Source organism: Narcine bancroftii, chromosome 9 (assembly GCF_036971445.1).
Source record: "Narcine bancroftii isolate sNarBan1 chromosome 9, sNarBan1.hap1, whole genome shotgun sequence".
NCBI classification, from domain to species: Eukaryota; Metazoa; Chordata; class Chondrichthyes; order Torpediniformes; family Narcinidae; genus Narcine; species Narcine bancroftii.
Genome location: NC_091477.1, coordinates 27397058 through 27413587, shown reverse-complemented (window position 1 = coordinate 27413587; position 16530 = coordinate 27397058). Strand labels below are relative to the sequence as shown.

The window sequence follows — 16530 nt, the reverse complement described above, 5'->3', positions numbered from 1 at the left end:
GATGAACACATAACAAAAATATTTGTGGAACAATTTTATGTCACTATGCTTCCTTGAATTTCAATGTTGTTCTTTCTCTTTGTCAACCAGTTGCCCCAGATTGTCTTTTGGTTTGCTATTAATCCAAATCTTAATATTACCCAGTTAGTTCATAATTTGCACAAATCTCTTGCATAATAACTTGTTTATCTTTTGAAAGAGGTATTTCCACATGTGTTTTCTCTCTCATCTTTTCCTCTGGTGTCTAATGCAGAGCTAAGCTTGCCTCTTGGTCAGTGGAGAATATGATGACCATATATAACAATTACTGCATGGAAACAGGCTAACTTGGCTCTTCTAGTCCATGCCGAACACTTTCTCTTACCTAACCCCACTGACCTACACTCAACCCTTAACCTTCCATTCCTTTCCCATCCATATATTTTATATATATCACTTCTCCTTTAATCAAGTCTCCCTCTGCCAATTCGTCTGGAAGCTTGTTCCACATACCCACCATTCTCTGAGTAAAGAAGTCCTCCACACCCCCACCCCCCACCCCCATATTTCATCTAAATTTTTGCCCCCTAACTCTCAACTCCTGTCCTTTCTTTTGTCTCTCCTCCTTAAAGGAAAAAGCCTCTCCACATCAACTCTATCTATAGCTCTAGTAATTCTAAATACCTCAATCAAATCCCCTTTCAACCTTGTATGCTCCAACGAATAAAGATCTAACATTTAACCTTTCCCTATAACTTAGACCCTGTAACCCCACCCGGCAACATTCTAGTAAATCTCCGCACTCTCTCCAATTTGTTAATATCTTTCCAATACTTTGGTGACCAAAACTGTACACAATACTCCAAATTTCGCCTCACCAATACCTTGTACAATTTTAACTTGAAAAGAGTCTTACTCTGTTCAGAAAAAAATTGATTCATTTACAATAGTTTAATCTTTATTTTCTTTGTGGAAGACAAGTTGGAGTTTCTTGTGAAGCTCCAGATTTTCAGGTAACTTGTCAGTGGCCATTGTCCAGATTCTGAACCATGCAGATTTTGCACCTAGTTTATTTTAATAATTTTTATCAGGTTTTGGGATTGTTTTTCCACATTTCCTCAAAGAACATTGTAAGGCATTGGGAAAAGAAATTTGAAAATTCAAAATGACGTGTACCCATGCATAAATCAAATTGTTTTTAGCTTATGTATGGTTAATAAGAAATATTTCCATTCAGAAATAAGCTCTGAAGATTTTTTTGTAGAATTCTACCAATGTTTAACACTAAAACATGTGATGTCTAAAGTTTGTGATTTCATTAAAATATTTTCAATTAAATCATGAAATGATGCCTGACAGGTTTGAAAATAGCTGGATCATAAAAGCGATGTGGAAAATTCCTTTCAAAAATTTTTTTGCTGAGGTCCAAGAAAACTTTGATTTGATTGATTTGTCCAACTAGCCCAATATTGAGGACATTTTGAAAATTAATTTCAAAAAGACAACTGACATGACAGACGTTTCATCAAATTATTCATGCATATAAAATTGATTGTTGAAATATTGAATGTTGATGTGAAGTTAGGTCATTGTTGCTGCAGTGTGAAAAGAGCAATCATTTGAAAAAGCAAAATGAATATTAGAATCTAAAATAAAACTGCTTAGACATGCTTCAGTCAGTAACTTCTCAGTCTAGCAACCTAACATGAAAGGAAAAATGCAGTAAGGCTCTGCTATGGCAGAAGACAGAGTAAAAGGTAAAATTGGTGATGATACAAGTATGTTTATTGTAATTTCACAAGGATATTGACATGATAAATAAAGAATAAAGTAGATCTGGAGATGTGAATAAGAGCAGCATTATTATTAAAAGTTGGGGTCAGGGAGAAAAAAATTAATATAGTTATAATCATAAATTATTGAGTAATTAAATCAGATGCAAGACAGGAGGATCAGGTATTCATTAGTCTCTGAAAGTTTTAGAAATCTGAATGTGGCATTTGCTGAGTTAAGGCCTGGGAACAAGAATCCTGTTGTGGTTTTTGCATAACAAAGAAATTGATGTAAAGCAAAAAAAGGCCAAGTTTTGTCTCTGAATTTGTAGCACGAGATACTGGTATAGTGAGAGAAAAGTTTGGTAACTCCAGTATGTCATGTTTGTCTTGAAGAAAAATTAGTCTCAACTTTTCTGTGGAGACAGTAATTTTGGGAAGATATTGATGGATGATAGTTACAAGTTCAGTCCAGTTTTTATTTAATAATCAACAGTGAGGACAACATAAAGGGGAAAGAATGCAATTGATCTCCACGTGAAAAAGGGTTGGTTTAGTAAGGTAGTTTCTATAAGTTTTTAGCAAAAATATATCTGGATACAATACCTGTATTTTTTTTGCACATTGACACTACATAATACTGCCATTTGTTATTCCCATAATAATTGAACAACTTTCTGAGACACAGTTGGGTGCATTAAAGTTTTTAATGTTTTCAATATTTGTTTTTGTATTTAAATATTATATCTGTACAATGTTTAAAAATAACACCATTATAACACAATTTCTCCCTTTCTAATAAAACTTGTTTTCTACAGAAATTTGCCTGCTATCAAGATGCCACAGTTCTTTCTTAGTTTGTATTTTAATCCCAGAAAAAAATGACAATTGATTTTGTCTTGCAGCAGTGGGTAATAGAATGCCTTCTGGACCGAATGCTTCTTCCCACACTACAACACCCCCCACTCCTCAGCCACGTACTCAAACTCCAAGTCCAGTTGTTTCTCCTTCATCAATGTTGCCCCTTTATCCTTCGGTTGAAATTGATGCCCAAGTAAGTTTTCTATAAGCATTTAAACATTGGAAAATTATTGATAGGAAATTATTGAGTATACTCTTCTTGATGGTTAGTGTTTGTGGTACTAAGATTTTGCTGATCTATAAAGATCTATGCTTTCTCATATGGGTTAATGCAGCTCTCTTTGGGGATATGAATGTTTAGCATTGACAGTGTAGGCAATTGGAACACTAATTCAAAACGTGTTGTCTTTTCACTTAGACTGAGAGTAACCATGATACAGCATTAACGTTGGCATGCGCTGGGGGTCATGAAGAACTTGTATCAGTATTAATAGCCCGTGGTGCCAACATTGAACACCGGGACAAAAAAGGTATGCATTCATTTGTAATGAGATCAAGTCAACTCCAGTTGTCACCTTTATTTATTGTTCATATCATGCTCGCACGGTAAAGATGAGATAGCGTTTCTCCAGGACAGAATAGTTAAACACATTGAAATATTAGAATATCAAGATGTATACAGTAAAGGTCCACTGTACATTTATCCACATGTTCTGGGAATTCAGGAGCCTGATGGCTTGGGTGAAAAAACTGTTGCCCAATCTGGACATAAGAGCCCAAGTGCTATGGTACTCCCTGCCAGATAGCAGAAGGGAGAACAGTTTACATGAGGAATGTGTGGAGTCTTTCACGATGTTTATTGCCTTTTGCCTGCATCGAGTGTTATAGATGTCCTTCATGGTAGGAAGAGAGCCTCCAGTGATCTTTTCCGCTGACTTCACTATCCTCTGCAGGGTCTTGCGGTCTGAGGTGATGCAGCTTCCAAACCATGCGGTGATGCAGTTGCACAGGATGCTCTCAATAAATCCTCTGTAGAATGTAGTGTGGATGGAGGGTGGGAAGTGAACTTTCCTTAGCCTCTGCAGGAAATAGAGGAGTTGCTGGCTTTCTTGGCTATGGAGCAGGTGTTAAGGGACCAGGTGAGATTCTCCACCAAGTGCACTCCAAGGAACTTGTTACTCTTGACGACCTCAACGATGGAGCTATCAATGGTCAGCGGACGTGATTCCTCTGGGGTGTTCTGAAGTCAACAACCATCTTTTGTTAACATTCAGGTACAGGTAGTTGGCTCTGCACCAGTCCATTGGCGACTGCACCTCATCACTGCATGCTAACTCCTCATTCTTACTAATAAGGCCCACCACGATTGTGTCATCGGCAAACTTGATGATGTGGTTCAAGCTGTGTTTAGCTGCACAGTCGTGTATTAGCAGTGGACTAAGCAGGCAGCCCTTGCGGAGCCCCATTGCTCAGTGGGATGGTCTTGGAAATGCTGTTGCCAATCCATAACAGCTTGAGGTCTCCCGAACAGGAAATCAAGAATCCAATTGCAGAGGGAGGTGTTTAGACCCAGCAGGCTCAACTTCCTTATCAGGTACTGAGGTATGATTGTTTTGAATGCCAAACTGAAGTCGATAAACAGCATTCGAAAATTTTCCAGGTAGGTGAGGGCTAGATGGTGGGCAATGGTGATGGCATTGTCTGTAGAGTGGTTGGATCTGTATGTGAACTGCAGGGGGTCCAGTGACGGGGGCAGCAGGAACTTGATGTGCACCATGACAAGCCTCTTGCAGTACTTCATGACAATGGACACAAGCATGACAAGGCGATAGTAATTGACAAACTTCTTCGGCACAGGGACAATGGTGATGGCTTTGAAGCACGTTGGGACTATGGTGCTTCTCAGTGAAATGTTAAAGATGTCGGTGAGAACATCTGCTAGCTGAGACTCGCATCCCTTGAGCACTCTGCCAGGAATGTTATTCGGTAAAGCAGCTTTCCGTGAGTTGACTGTGCCCAATTCTCTTCACATTGGCCTCTGCAAGACACAACACCTGATCATTTTAGGAGAGATGGTCTTCGCCGTCACATAATTTTTCGCCTTCAAAATATGCGTAGAAGTTGTTCAGTGCACCTGCAAGGGAGGGATCACCAGCACAGGCATATGGTGTAGTCTTGTGATATCTTGGATGCCCTTCCACATGTGACCCATGTCCTTGCTGTCTAGGAAGTGACTATGTGCACCTTTTGCTTCCCTGATTGCCTTAGACCAGTGATTCTTAGCCTTTTTCTTTCCACTCACATAGCACTTTAAGTATTCCCTATGCCATAGGTGCTCTGTGATTAGTAAGGGATTGCTCAAGGTGATAGAAAAAGTTTGAAAACCTCTGTTTTAATTGTACCTAATTGACTCGTTATGTGCAGGGTTTCATTACTCCAAAGGAAATGGACCAATGATAATTTTTCTCAAGCAAAATATTTCAGTAACAATGGGTCTAGAGCAGTGATTCTCAACCTTCCTTCCCCACTCACATCCCACCTTAAGCAATGCCTCACTAATCACAGAGCACAGATGGCATAGGGATTACTTAAAGTGGTATGTGAGTGGAAAGAAAAAGATTGAGAACCACTGCCTTAGACAGCTTGACTCTTGCAATAGTTAGGGCTACCTTGTTGTCTGTTCTGAAGGCAGAGTCTTTGTTCCTGAGCAGCACATGGCAGCTCTGCTGTCATCCATGGCTTCTGATTAGAATGAGTAATGATAGCCTTGGGCACAGAGATATCATCAGTACACTTGCTAATGTAGCCAGTCGCTGATACCATATACTCCTCTAAATTGATGCAATTGCCTTTGTTGCTGCTTCCTTGAACATGTGCCAGTCAGTGCACTCAAAGCAATCTTGGAGAGCATGAATGGCCCTGCTGATCAGGTTTAAACCTAATTCAGAACTGGCCTGGAGCATTACAGAGATGTGATCTGAGTATCCAAGCTGGGGGTGGGCTCTCCACCCAATACATGTCGGAGATGTTTGTATGCACAAGGTGCAAGGTGTTTGTCACTCTTTAGCAAAGTCCATGCACTGATGGAATGTAATTGGCCTTGACCTGAGGTTTGCCTGATTTAAAAATCCCTAGTGATAATAATCAGTCTGTCAGTTCATTTATAGCCCCATACAGTTCTCAGATCATCTCTTTAGCGTTAGTGGGGGCGGGGGGGGGGGGGGTGGGGGGAGTGGAGGAGGGGAGGGAGGTGCTGCATACTCCAACAATGAGGACCATGGTGAATTCACGTGGTAGATAAAATGGTCTACACCTGACGGTCTCAAATTGTTGATCAGATTTAATTGAGGCAGGAAACAATTTGTGCAGTAGTCAAATTCAATGGTGACAACTGAAAGGTATGAAGAACAGTAGTATGAAGAATGAAATCTAGCTAAATAGTTATTATTTGTGAGCAAAGAATACTTCATTTGTTTAATATGTGCTGCATACTAGAGACCTTTGGCAGAAATCAAAAGCATGTTAGGGCAGCTCTTCTACAGTTAGTATATTTGAGTTTATTTATCCAGAAGATTTCTCTGAAAATGCTTTTCCTTGTGAGGCTTTTAACTGCAATTGAATGATTGGCGATTCTATTGGAATTTGAAATATGAAGTTTCTTTTTTCAGCTACAAATTAAACATTAACTGCTCTATAGTAAGCTGTTCGAGAAGATGTTGGCCAATTATATAGTAAAGAACTGGACCATTGGTCTAAGACAAGTATGAAATAATGTTTATGCTCCGCTCAGGCTTCCTTTTCACATACACTGTTTCACCTTGTGAAAGTATCCTTTTTTTAATCTCCAAATGAAAGCACCATTTATTTGATTGGCCTGCACTGGGTAAATTTATTTATTCATTGACCAGCAGGGCAATAGAATTGATTGTCAGGGATGTATCCATGTGGATATATATCATTTAAACTCTCAGATTGGAGCTCTAATTTTAGGATGTTTGTATTAGTGGATCACTAGCAGGTATAATTTGAAGTTGACTACAAAATCTAATTTTTCCTCTTAGGTTTTACACCACTAATTTTGGCTGCCACGGCTGGTCACGTTGGTGTTGTGGAAATACTGCTGGACAAAGGTGCGGATATTGAAGCGCAATCAGAACGCACCAAGGATACACCATTGTCGTTGGCTTGTTCTGGAGGAAGGCAAGAGGTAAGACACTTCTGCATCTGTAATAGAGTTTAAATGCAATTTGTAACATGAGAGTATAGTGGAAATTGCTTGTTGCATTGCATCAAAGTATAATCTCAATTTAATGAAATAAATGACTTAGGTGGATTATAATAAGTAACAATGGTCAATTGCAGTAATAATATAATTAATGGCCAGCTTTTTGTCATAGCATTGGTCACCTCATGTTAGAACTAAATTCCATTGTTAGAGTATATTCTCAACAAGCATCACATGCTGTCAGAATGGTATCCCAATTAACACCATAATTATGCCTTAACATGTAATGTTTCATAAATCAAATATTTTTAACTTCAAATTCATTTCTAAACCTTTTCTTGAATGTCTTAAGGTAGTGGAGCTGCTGTTAGCTCGTGGTGCAAACAAAGAACATCGGAATGTTTCAGACTACACGCCTCTAAGTCTTGCAGCCTCTGGTGGCTATGTTAACATCATTAAGATCCTTCTGAATGCTGGAGCAGAAATTAATTCCAGGTATTACAGATCCAAATACAGGAGTCGTACTTTCAAACTGACAATGTGTTCTTGAAGTGATCAAAATATTCCTGCCTCTGACGCTGATCTCTTGATTAATTGATATTCACAGATTTGATTTCAAAATGAATACATTGTTTCATTCCCACCAATCCCCACTTTCCATTCCACCTCCAAAAAACAGTCATAGTGCCTGCTTTTGCTGAAGCTTTTCTAGTGAGTTGGATGACATCTTGCATTCTTTAGCGTAACAAAATCTTCCCATAAATTGAAAGTGCAAGCTGACAAGTATTTGAGCATATCTCTGAACTTAATGAGCATAAGACCAATAATATTTTTTTTTCTTTCACAACATGCCTCAAAAATTGAGAGTAGAAGCAAGGAATGAAAAGCCAGGTGAATCACAGTCAGTGAATTCAAAGTCAAATTTAGTAATGAAGAAATAATTAAAAGGTTACTTTATGCCTTCCCTCTAACTTTAAAGATCAACTTGAAGGGAAGACAGGAAATTGAGATTCTCAAATATGAATGAAAGCAGTGAAATTGATAGTTTTGTTTTATGATTTGCTTGTGTGATATTGAGTTATTGGCGCACATTTTGAATTAAATGAGTGCAGTTTTCAATATCTGTCATTTTTGAATGTTTTGATCAATTTTAAGTGAGAAAGGTTTTGTTTAATTTGAAGGGAACTGCCAAAGGGATAAGAAGAAAACTTACAAAATTTTCGCTGCTTACACTCCCCAATCAATCATCACTGAGGACTTAACAAATGCATCAATTTTGCTAAATGAAAGCTATACTGTGTAAAGATTTATAGATATGATTTAACAATTTTATTCTGTTGCAGGACTGGCAGCAAATTGGGGATTTCTCCTCTGATGTTGGCTGCAATGAATGGCCACGTGGCATCAGTAAAACTATTACTTGATATGGGGTCTGACATCAATGCACAGATAGAAACAAATAGAAACACTGCCCTCACTCTGGCATGTTTCCAAGGTCGAGCGGAGGTTGTCAGCCTGCTGCTAGATAGGAAGGCAAACGTTGAGCACAGAGCAAAGGTGATTGTATTTTATTTGTTGTCATATATGAATGCATTAAAAGCAATCCTCTTTGAGTTTAAAAATGCATTTTAATGATCAATATTTTAGCAAGAGAACTTGTGGATGTTCACACTTAGAACTGTTTGTGCATTTAGTTTTGTACATGCAGTTGTCGAGACTTGTTTGGTGACCATTTCATTTTATTACAACTATTGTCATGTCTTTGGATTTGTTTTTCTATAACCTATCAAAGTTTTCTTCAGCAATGTCTTTATTCTCCAAACTACATTCTAACAATGCATTTGGCAGAGCAGATCACTCTGCATGAAAATCAAGTTCTAATTCTTTTGTTTTCCTGTAAATCTATTGGTGCCCCTCTCTCTTGCTGTTGCAGCTCTTTCTTAGCTGTATGTAGATATGACAGAGTACTACTGAGAACAGGACTGGATGACCTCTATCTGTGTCATAATAGGCAAGTTTTTAAAAAAAAATTGTACTGAACGAATTTAAACCTGACAAATTCCAAGAACCTGGTGAGTTTTACAAGGTGTCAACAGAGTGGTACAAGTATTAGTTTTGATCTTCCAGAGTTCCTTAAGATTCTACACTAAAGCCCATCGTTGGAAAGTGTACTGTTCTATATAAAAAGACTACACAGAATCTGTTCTCAGCATATTTAGGCAGAGGTTCTGCTATTTTATGAAAATAATTACTTGACAAATTTAAGTGTCTTGCATACCTAGCAAGAATGGTGAAGGAAAGCAATGGATGTAATGTATTTGGAGTTTCAAAAAAATTTGAAGACTTGTAAGAAGCTTTGATACTTGGGGTGCATGGATTTGGAGTAAAATAAATGAGCATGGATTGGATAGAGGTTAGTTACCATAATGCTGCCAGAGTAAATGGGTTACTATTTTACGTTATCAGTGGCTGGCTAATTACTAAGAGAATCAATCTTTGGCTGTACTGTTTTCATTCTTCAGTGACTTGGGTGTGAGAAGTAAAATACTTGGGCATTGCTGCATCGGAGCATTGAATGTGTTGTAACAGTAAAAGTTCTTTCACGTAATACTGAAGTATAGCATTAAATGATCAGGAAATTGATATAGTTTGATTATATTCCCCTCTTAACTAACACCACAATAAAATAAATTGCTGGGTTTTGAAAAGTGTCGACAGAATTATAGAAAGATATTTTGATGGAATGTCAACTACAACATTACAAAACTTGAAACATTTAATTTGTAAATTAATGGTTCTATAATTGGTAAATGTGTAAATTTATTTTGTTAAATTACATTCAATGCATTATTGATCGTTTTTAGTGGGACATCTTTAATTGCATGACAGGCAAGATTGAATTTTAAGACTGCAGTTTAAAATAACTGAAGCCATTTCTGTTTAGACTGGTCTTACACCCTTAATGGAAGCTGCCTCTGGAGGATATGCAGAAGTGGGGAGGGTTCTGCTTGATAAAGGTGCTGACGTTAATGCACCACCTGTGCCTTCATCACGTGATACAGCTTTAACCATTGCTGCAGATAAGGGTCACTACAAATTTTGTGAACTGCTGATAAACAGGTACTTAATTATTAAAATATTTATGCAAAGATTGTTTATTCAATATATCATTAAGGCTGAACAATTTTGTCATTCTTTCAACACAACAGAGGGGCTCACATTGATGTTCGTAACAAGAAAGGTAACACACCTTTATGGCTGGCAGCAAATGGAGGGCATTTTGACGTGGTGCAGTTATTGGTCCAGGCTGGTGCTGATGTGGATGCTGCAGACAACCGAAAAATTACACCCCTTATGGCAGCTTTCCGCAAGGTAATTCTTATCCTTGGCTCAACTCTCCAGTTTTTTTGTACATGTTGTAAAATTGGGAAATGTAAGGTTAAGCATGTGTTCGGAACAACTACTTGGTATCTAGTTTAAAAAGTTTCAATTTGATTTCGATTGTGTTTTGACCAACAAGTTGGATCCAAGTTCTGAATGCAGCAGAAGATCCCCTGATGTAATTGACAAAGAGGATGCCATCATTTGAATTGCAATGTTGTGGTCAAGTCATAACTCTGTTTACACTTGAAAACTGATCTAAACTCGAATAGGATTTGACTGTGGTTTAAGCATATTTTCAATATGAAAATATTTGAGTGGCTCTGTCACATGGAAAAAAAATGGTGCTGCTGAAGCACTTAACTTTGCTTCCATCAGATATTTTCAATGTATATTTCATAGTTCAGCACTGATGTGTGTTGCTTTATATAAATACTTTTGATGCACCTCAACACCAAGTTGAGATGCACCAGAAGTATATGAATGGTATTTGTGTCTTATGGTTTCTAGAAAAAGATTCATTATATTAATGTACATTTAATTTGTATTTGCTGCATCTCCCTTCACCTCATAATCTATAAAGTACTTTCTCTTGCCAAAAGGTGACATTAAAAATTTGTGTATCGAGAGCAGCCATTTTTAGGCTATCCCTCAAAGTTTATGGGCCCCCTTGTGGAGCAGTCAAGTTTTGGTTTCTTCCATACTTCTACTGACTACATGGACACAAACATTTTTGTATGTTATTCGTGAGTTGAAAAGAAAACCAGGCTTTTTCTTAATGTTCTGTGCCTCCAGGGAAGCCAAGGGGCCCATGTTGACAATGGCTGACTTGGAGCTTCTATTTACAGTGATAACAAAAGTTTCATATCTAATAAAGGATTCTCACTACCATGAATATTAGAAATATTTCAGGAATGAAATATCTCAAATGAGGGGCTTTGTCCTGCATACAACATCTGAAAGCAGGAGAATTTATTAACTTGAGGGTGTTACTTTGCATAATATAAAATATATTTTATTTCATTTCCTTGGTTTGATTCACTGGTATGAGTGCTGCCTTCTAAATAGTTTGACCAGAGTTTTTCATTTTAATGTGATTCTGAATAAATACCCCTGAAAATATTTTGGTATTCTTGAATTGTATTGTTTGCCATTCTGATTTAGCATGAATGGCATGAGGTGTTTCAGTTGATCATTGACTTGTAATAGGGTCTAGGGAAGGAATGTGCTGCAGGCATTTGCCTGAATTGCTTTTGAACGAATAGAATACAAGTGGATTTTTCCATTTTTCAGCTAGTCTCAAATTCTATCTTAAGAATGAGATATGCCATAATAATGTTTTTTTCCTATCTGGCCATCTTTGTTAAGCTGTTCTAGTGAACCGGTGCGGACTCGAAAGGCCAACATGGCCTGTTTCCGCTCCGTAAATGGTTATATGGTTATATGTGACCTCTGTCGAAGAAAAAAATGGAACACTTTTGACACATTAAGGGTTCAGAATGATGACTAGAGACATTTGGGAAATTAATGTGCACTTCAAAGTGTCTTTTTACATGATTACTTTATATTCTTATATTACCTAGTATCACTTAAATGCCCTGAAAATGTCAGCCAAATAAATTGTATTAAAAAATAATGAAATGTTCCTTCGGATGTTTAGGGTGATTCAATATTTTAAAATGTTGCAATGGTCTGTCTTACCAGTAAGATTTCATTGAATTTTTGTATGAACACAACTTTTTATAGTGTTTGAATCATGCATGTTTTTTCCCCTTAGGGTCATGTAAAGGTTGTGCAGTATTTGGTGAAGGAGGTGAATCAATTTCCATCTGATATTGAGTGTATGAGGTACATAGCAACAATAACTGACAAGGTAGAGTATTTCTATCTTGAGATTTAATAGTTCACAGTAATAGTTTTTAACTTCTGAGTCTTAATTTAATGTTGACGCTGACACATTATCCCCATAAGATCACTGCAGAATTTAGCATGGACAGTCTCACTATTCTCCAGTCTAATATTTTTATTATCAGCCTGAATGATATTGTCTTTGGTTCAAATTTTGTTCTGGCATCATCTCTCAATATGCCCCAAAAATATTCTTGACTCTTCTTTGTCCATAAATTCTGTTCTCCTGAGTTCATCTTTCACATGTATGTCGATTATATTTGCACAATTGCTGGTGTTTTGTTTTCAGTTTGCATCTTGTGGTGAAGAGCTTCCAACAAAAGATTGGGAAGACAAAGGCTATCACTTTTCATATAATACGAAAATGCAATTTAACCTTGAAGTTTTGGCCCAACATCCTCTCAGTCAAAAACCCATCTGCTCCCTTTCCATAATATAGCTTGCTTTTATTCCCATCTTGGTTGTCTGGAATTGAAATGATCAAAAGTGAATGAGTATACTTTAAATTCTTTATTTATGTGGACTCTGTTAGCAAAGAGGACTGGAATCTAAAATTATTGCTAACCTTTGGTTAGAGACTTTTCAATACCAGATACAAACCTTATATATATATATATATATATATATAAACAACACTGGACAAGTTGAAACGTGTGCACAAATGTTGTGAGTATATATGTCAACCCAAGAAAATAGAAAATGTCTCAAACCAGAATGCATGGATGAGGAAGAGGCAAGCATAGATTTCTGGATGTCTTAAAATATTTTGCAAATACTAGAAAATGTTGATGATATAACAAAAATGAAAGCAAGCAAAAAGCAGCCTTATTGATCTTAGCCGTAAAAAAATTGGGGAGTGTTGTGGTTATCTTAAAGATTGAAGAAATCATCAAGTATTGCAATTGAATAGAATTTGATGTGCACGTGTATCCAAGACCAGCTTCTCAAATCTGCTGAACTGGCTGCCCTTGATTTGCTTTATGGCAATTTTTTATTTTTTTATTTCCCCTGATGGCTTGCTAATTCCTGCCTCTTGACTACCTTTGCCCTTGAATAATTAGTTGATTTGATAAAGTATTTGCTCACCCCTCTGTAATTTGACTATTATTAAAGATATACAAGTTGCAGTAAGAAGTTATTTGTAGTTCACTTCAAATAGAAATGTATCCATACTGTTACATGAAGTGTGGTTATCAATTGCGCTGTCGCTGTACAATCTGTATGAACATTTTTCCTGCAGCAAGACTTTTATGCTTTGTGAACGTTTTTTTTCTTCCAAGTTGTACTTTTCATTTTCAACTACAGTATATATATTTCTTCTATTTTATCTTAAACTTAAGCTCTTCAATTATAATTCATTGTTCCAGGAGCTGCTTAAAAAATGCCACCAATGCATGGAAACTATAGTTAAAGCAAAGGATCAACAAGCTGCTGAAGCAAACAAGAATGCAAGCATTCTGCTGAAGGAGCTAGATTTGGAAAAGGTGGGAGATTATTCTGAAAAATTCTAATAGATATCTGAAAATTACCGCACTCTGTATTTGATTTCCATTTTGAATATTTATATTCAAATATTGAAATATGAAGATGATTTATAGCTGTATTAAAATTGTCAGCATATACGAAGAGGCAAACATTATCCTGGGTTTTCTGATTCTAGTGTTCATGAATTTAAAGTTGGTAGGTTATCCAGGAAGCATGCCTTTTGAAAGTTTGTTGTCTAGGGTTAGAAGGCATGGATTTTCCATCTGCAATGGATAATAACCATATGGTTATATGGTACATAGCAACCGGAAAAAAATTGGAGATTCTGATAGACAACATCAAGCTGATCATAAAGATAATTTCAGAGTTGGTGCATCACGTAGGAAGTTGGAGAAACATAAAATTAATTTTAAATAAATTTAGCACGTTTAATTGCATAATGATGCTGATACATCGCATTGAAATGTTTTTAGATCAGTTGAACTGTCACTGATTTTTGTTTGTACTTGGCATCTGATGCCTTTCGTGTCTGTGTCCAACAATAGTCAGCCAGCATTGATGGATTCCAGTTGCCCTGAAACAGCTTGACCATTTTACCATGGTTGCAATGTCCTGGTGAAACCTTTCACCATGTTCTTCACTGACTATACCAAGATCAACAGGGAAGAAGTCCAAGTGCAATGCAGAAAATTAATTTTTAATGATGTGTTGCGTTCATGGTTTTGTATGCTTGAAGTAGACTTAAAATATGACAGGACATTTATGTTATGTCCTGTCATAACATAAATAGGTTATATCGAAATAAACAGCCCGTGAAAATTTTAAGGTGATTTTCATTTTCAAATCCATAAACTACACACAAGTGTTCAGGAAGCAAAATCTTCGTTGTCCAGTGTAATTAATATGCATACTTTTGTATTTACCTTGACTAGATTTAAAATTGACCTGAAAATTTGTTTTAAAATGTTTCCTGAAATGAATCCCTTCTTGCAACAGTCCATTTGAAAATAATGGGGCATGTACATTAATATCATTATAGTCAAGAGAAGAAAGCCGAAAACTAGCTCTTGCAGCAAAAAGGGAGAAAAGAAAGGAAAAAAGGAAGAAGAAGAAAGAAGAGCAGAAGCGGAAGCAGGAAGAGGAAGAAGCCAGAGTGAAGGAGAGTTCAGAAAAACAACAAACTAATGAAAAGGATAGATTTGAAGGCAAGCTGTGTTATGTTAATTGTTGAAGGTAAATATTTTTGGTTTTTTTTAAATACTGAGTTGACTTGCTCTTATTTTTCTAGATGAAGAGGTTGTGCCTATAGAACCTCCCAGTGCAACCACAACTACAACCATTGGTATTTCTGCAACTTCAGCCACCTTTACAAGTCCTTACGGAAAAAAGAGAGCGAACGTAGTGACAACACCAAGTACCAATAGGAAGAACAAGAAAAACAAAACTAAAGATTCTTCTCAGAGTGTTCAAATAATTCTAGAAGATCAGCATATGTCTATAGCCCAACAGAAGGCAGATAAAAATAAAATAAACGGAGAACCAAGAGGCGGTGGTGCAGGGGGGAACAGTGATTCTGACAACGTTGACAGCACTGATTGCAATAGTGAGTGCAGCAGTGGTGGTAAAAGCCAAGAGCTCAACGTAATTGCAGATTTCCATAACTTCAGTGAGCAGAAATTATATCCTACAAGAAGTGAAAAGTCCAGTACTTCCTTCCCAGAAACTCAGAATCATGCAAGGTGAGATCAACATTGTACGTTGGCATTGATCATTCCTCCAGTCACTTTTGCATTTTCTTTATGAAATGTGTTTATTTCTAGATTGCACGATGGCACCAATGAAACAAATTCCAACTTGCTAACTACAACACACAAGTCCACATCACTGCCATTGTCCTCCCCAAATGGAAAGATGAATTTAACCAGTCCAAAGCGAGGTCAAAAGAGAGAAGATGGCTGGAAAGAAGTTGTTCGAAGGTAACTAAGATGTTCATTTGTTCGTGATATTTAAGCTAAGATAATAGCCAAAGAAGTACCGTATATTCCAGCATACAAGTCGAACACCCCCCCCCCCCCCCCCCCAAAATAAAACACCTTCACCTTTACAGCTTCATTTTAAGGGTTTTATGGATATCTGGTGAATGTTGACCCCCATTTTCTGGCTGCCTGAAATGCCCCATTGACCAGTGTATAAATCAACCCCCAAAGCTTGCAATGCCTGAGATAGGTTGTTAACCGGCAAATGCATCAAACACCCCCCACCACCCCATATATCGTGCGGATTAATCTGCTAGGTGTTGGCTGGATATGATTGCTATCACGGAGGGTCCATCAACACCACGCAGCACATGACGAAAATATGAAACGAGCTTTAAGTTGAAAGTGCTAGAAATGGCCAAGAAAACCAACAACTGAGCTGCTGGAAGAAAATTGGATGTGGATGAGAAGTTGGTTAGAGATTGGAGGAAGAAAGAAATACCAAAAAAGCAATGCTCTTTGAAAAAAGGAATCACTCTTTGCCAGAGTTGGAAAATCACATTGCAGAATGGGTAGGTGAACAGAGTCAGTGAAGTACAGAGATTGTATTGTTCCTGTAAGAATTAAAGGCATAAGGAACCTTGGTTTGATGGATATTGGCGATCTGGTTAAGAAGAAGAGAAAGGTGCACAGCAGGTATTGGCAAAAAAGAGCAAATGAGGTGTGGATTGCAAAAATTGCAGGAAAAAGGAGGGAAATCATGAGGGCTAAAAGAAGATGTGAGGTGGCTTTGACAGACAAGGTGAAGGAAAATCTTAGGGACTTCTACAGGTATATTAAGAGCAAAAGGATAATTGGAACAAAATTGGTTCTTTTGAAGATCAGAATAGTTAGCTGGAAGAGGGGGGATCTTAAATGGTTTTTTTGCATCTGTATTTACTCA

At 37.2% G+C, this 16530-nt stretch overlaps 1 protein-coding gene across 6 annotated transcripts in view; it reads left to right on the top strand.

Annotated features, from left to right (window-relative positions):
• ankhd1 (ankyrin repeat and KH domain containing 1) overlaps positions 1-16530 on the top strand; it is a 173703-nt gene that overhangs the window by 138575 nt on the left and 18598 nt on the right. For all 6 annotated transcript variants that reach the window (XM_069898568.1, XM_069898567.1, XM_069898566.1 and 3 more), the window contains 12 exons: positions 2657-2805; positions 3031-3142; positions 6674-6819; positions 7190-7332; positions 8181-8394; positions 9782-9957; positions 10047-10209; positions 11996-12091; positions 13494-13610; positions 14651-14816; positions 14900-15350; positions 15432-15587. In XM_069898568.1, coding sequence (XP_069754669.1) covers positions 2657-2805; positions 3031-3142; positions 6674-6819; positions 7190-7332; positions 8181-8394; positions 9782-9957; positions 10047-10209; positions 11996-12091; positions 13494-13610; positions 14651-14816; positions 14900-15350; positions 15432-15587 — 2089 coding nt within the window. The remainder of the gene's footprint in view (positions 1-2656; positions 2806-3030; positions 3143-6673; positions 6820-7189; positions 7333-8180; positions 8395-9781; positions 9958-10046; positions 10210-11995; positions 12092-13493; positions 13611-14650; positions 14817-14899; positions 15351-15431; positions 15588-16530) is intronic.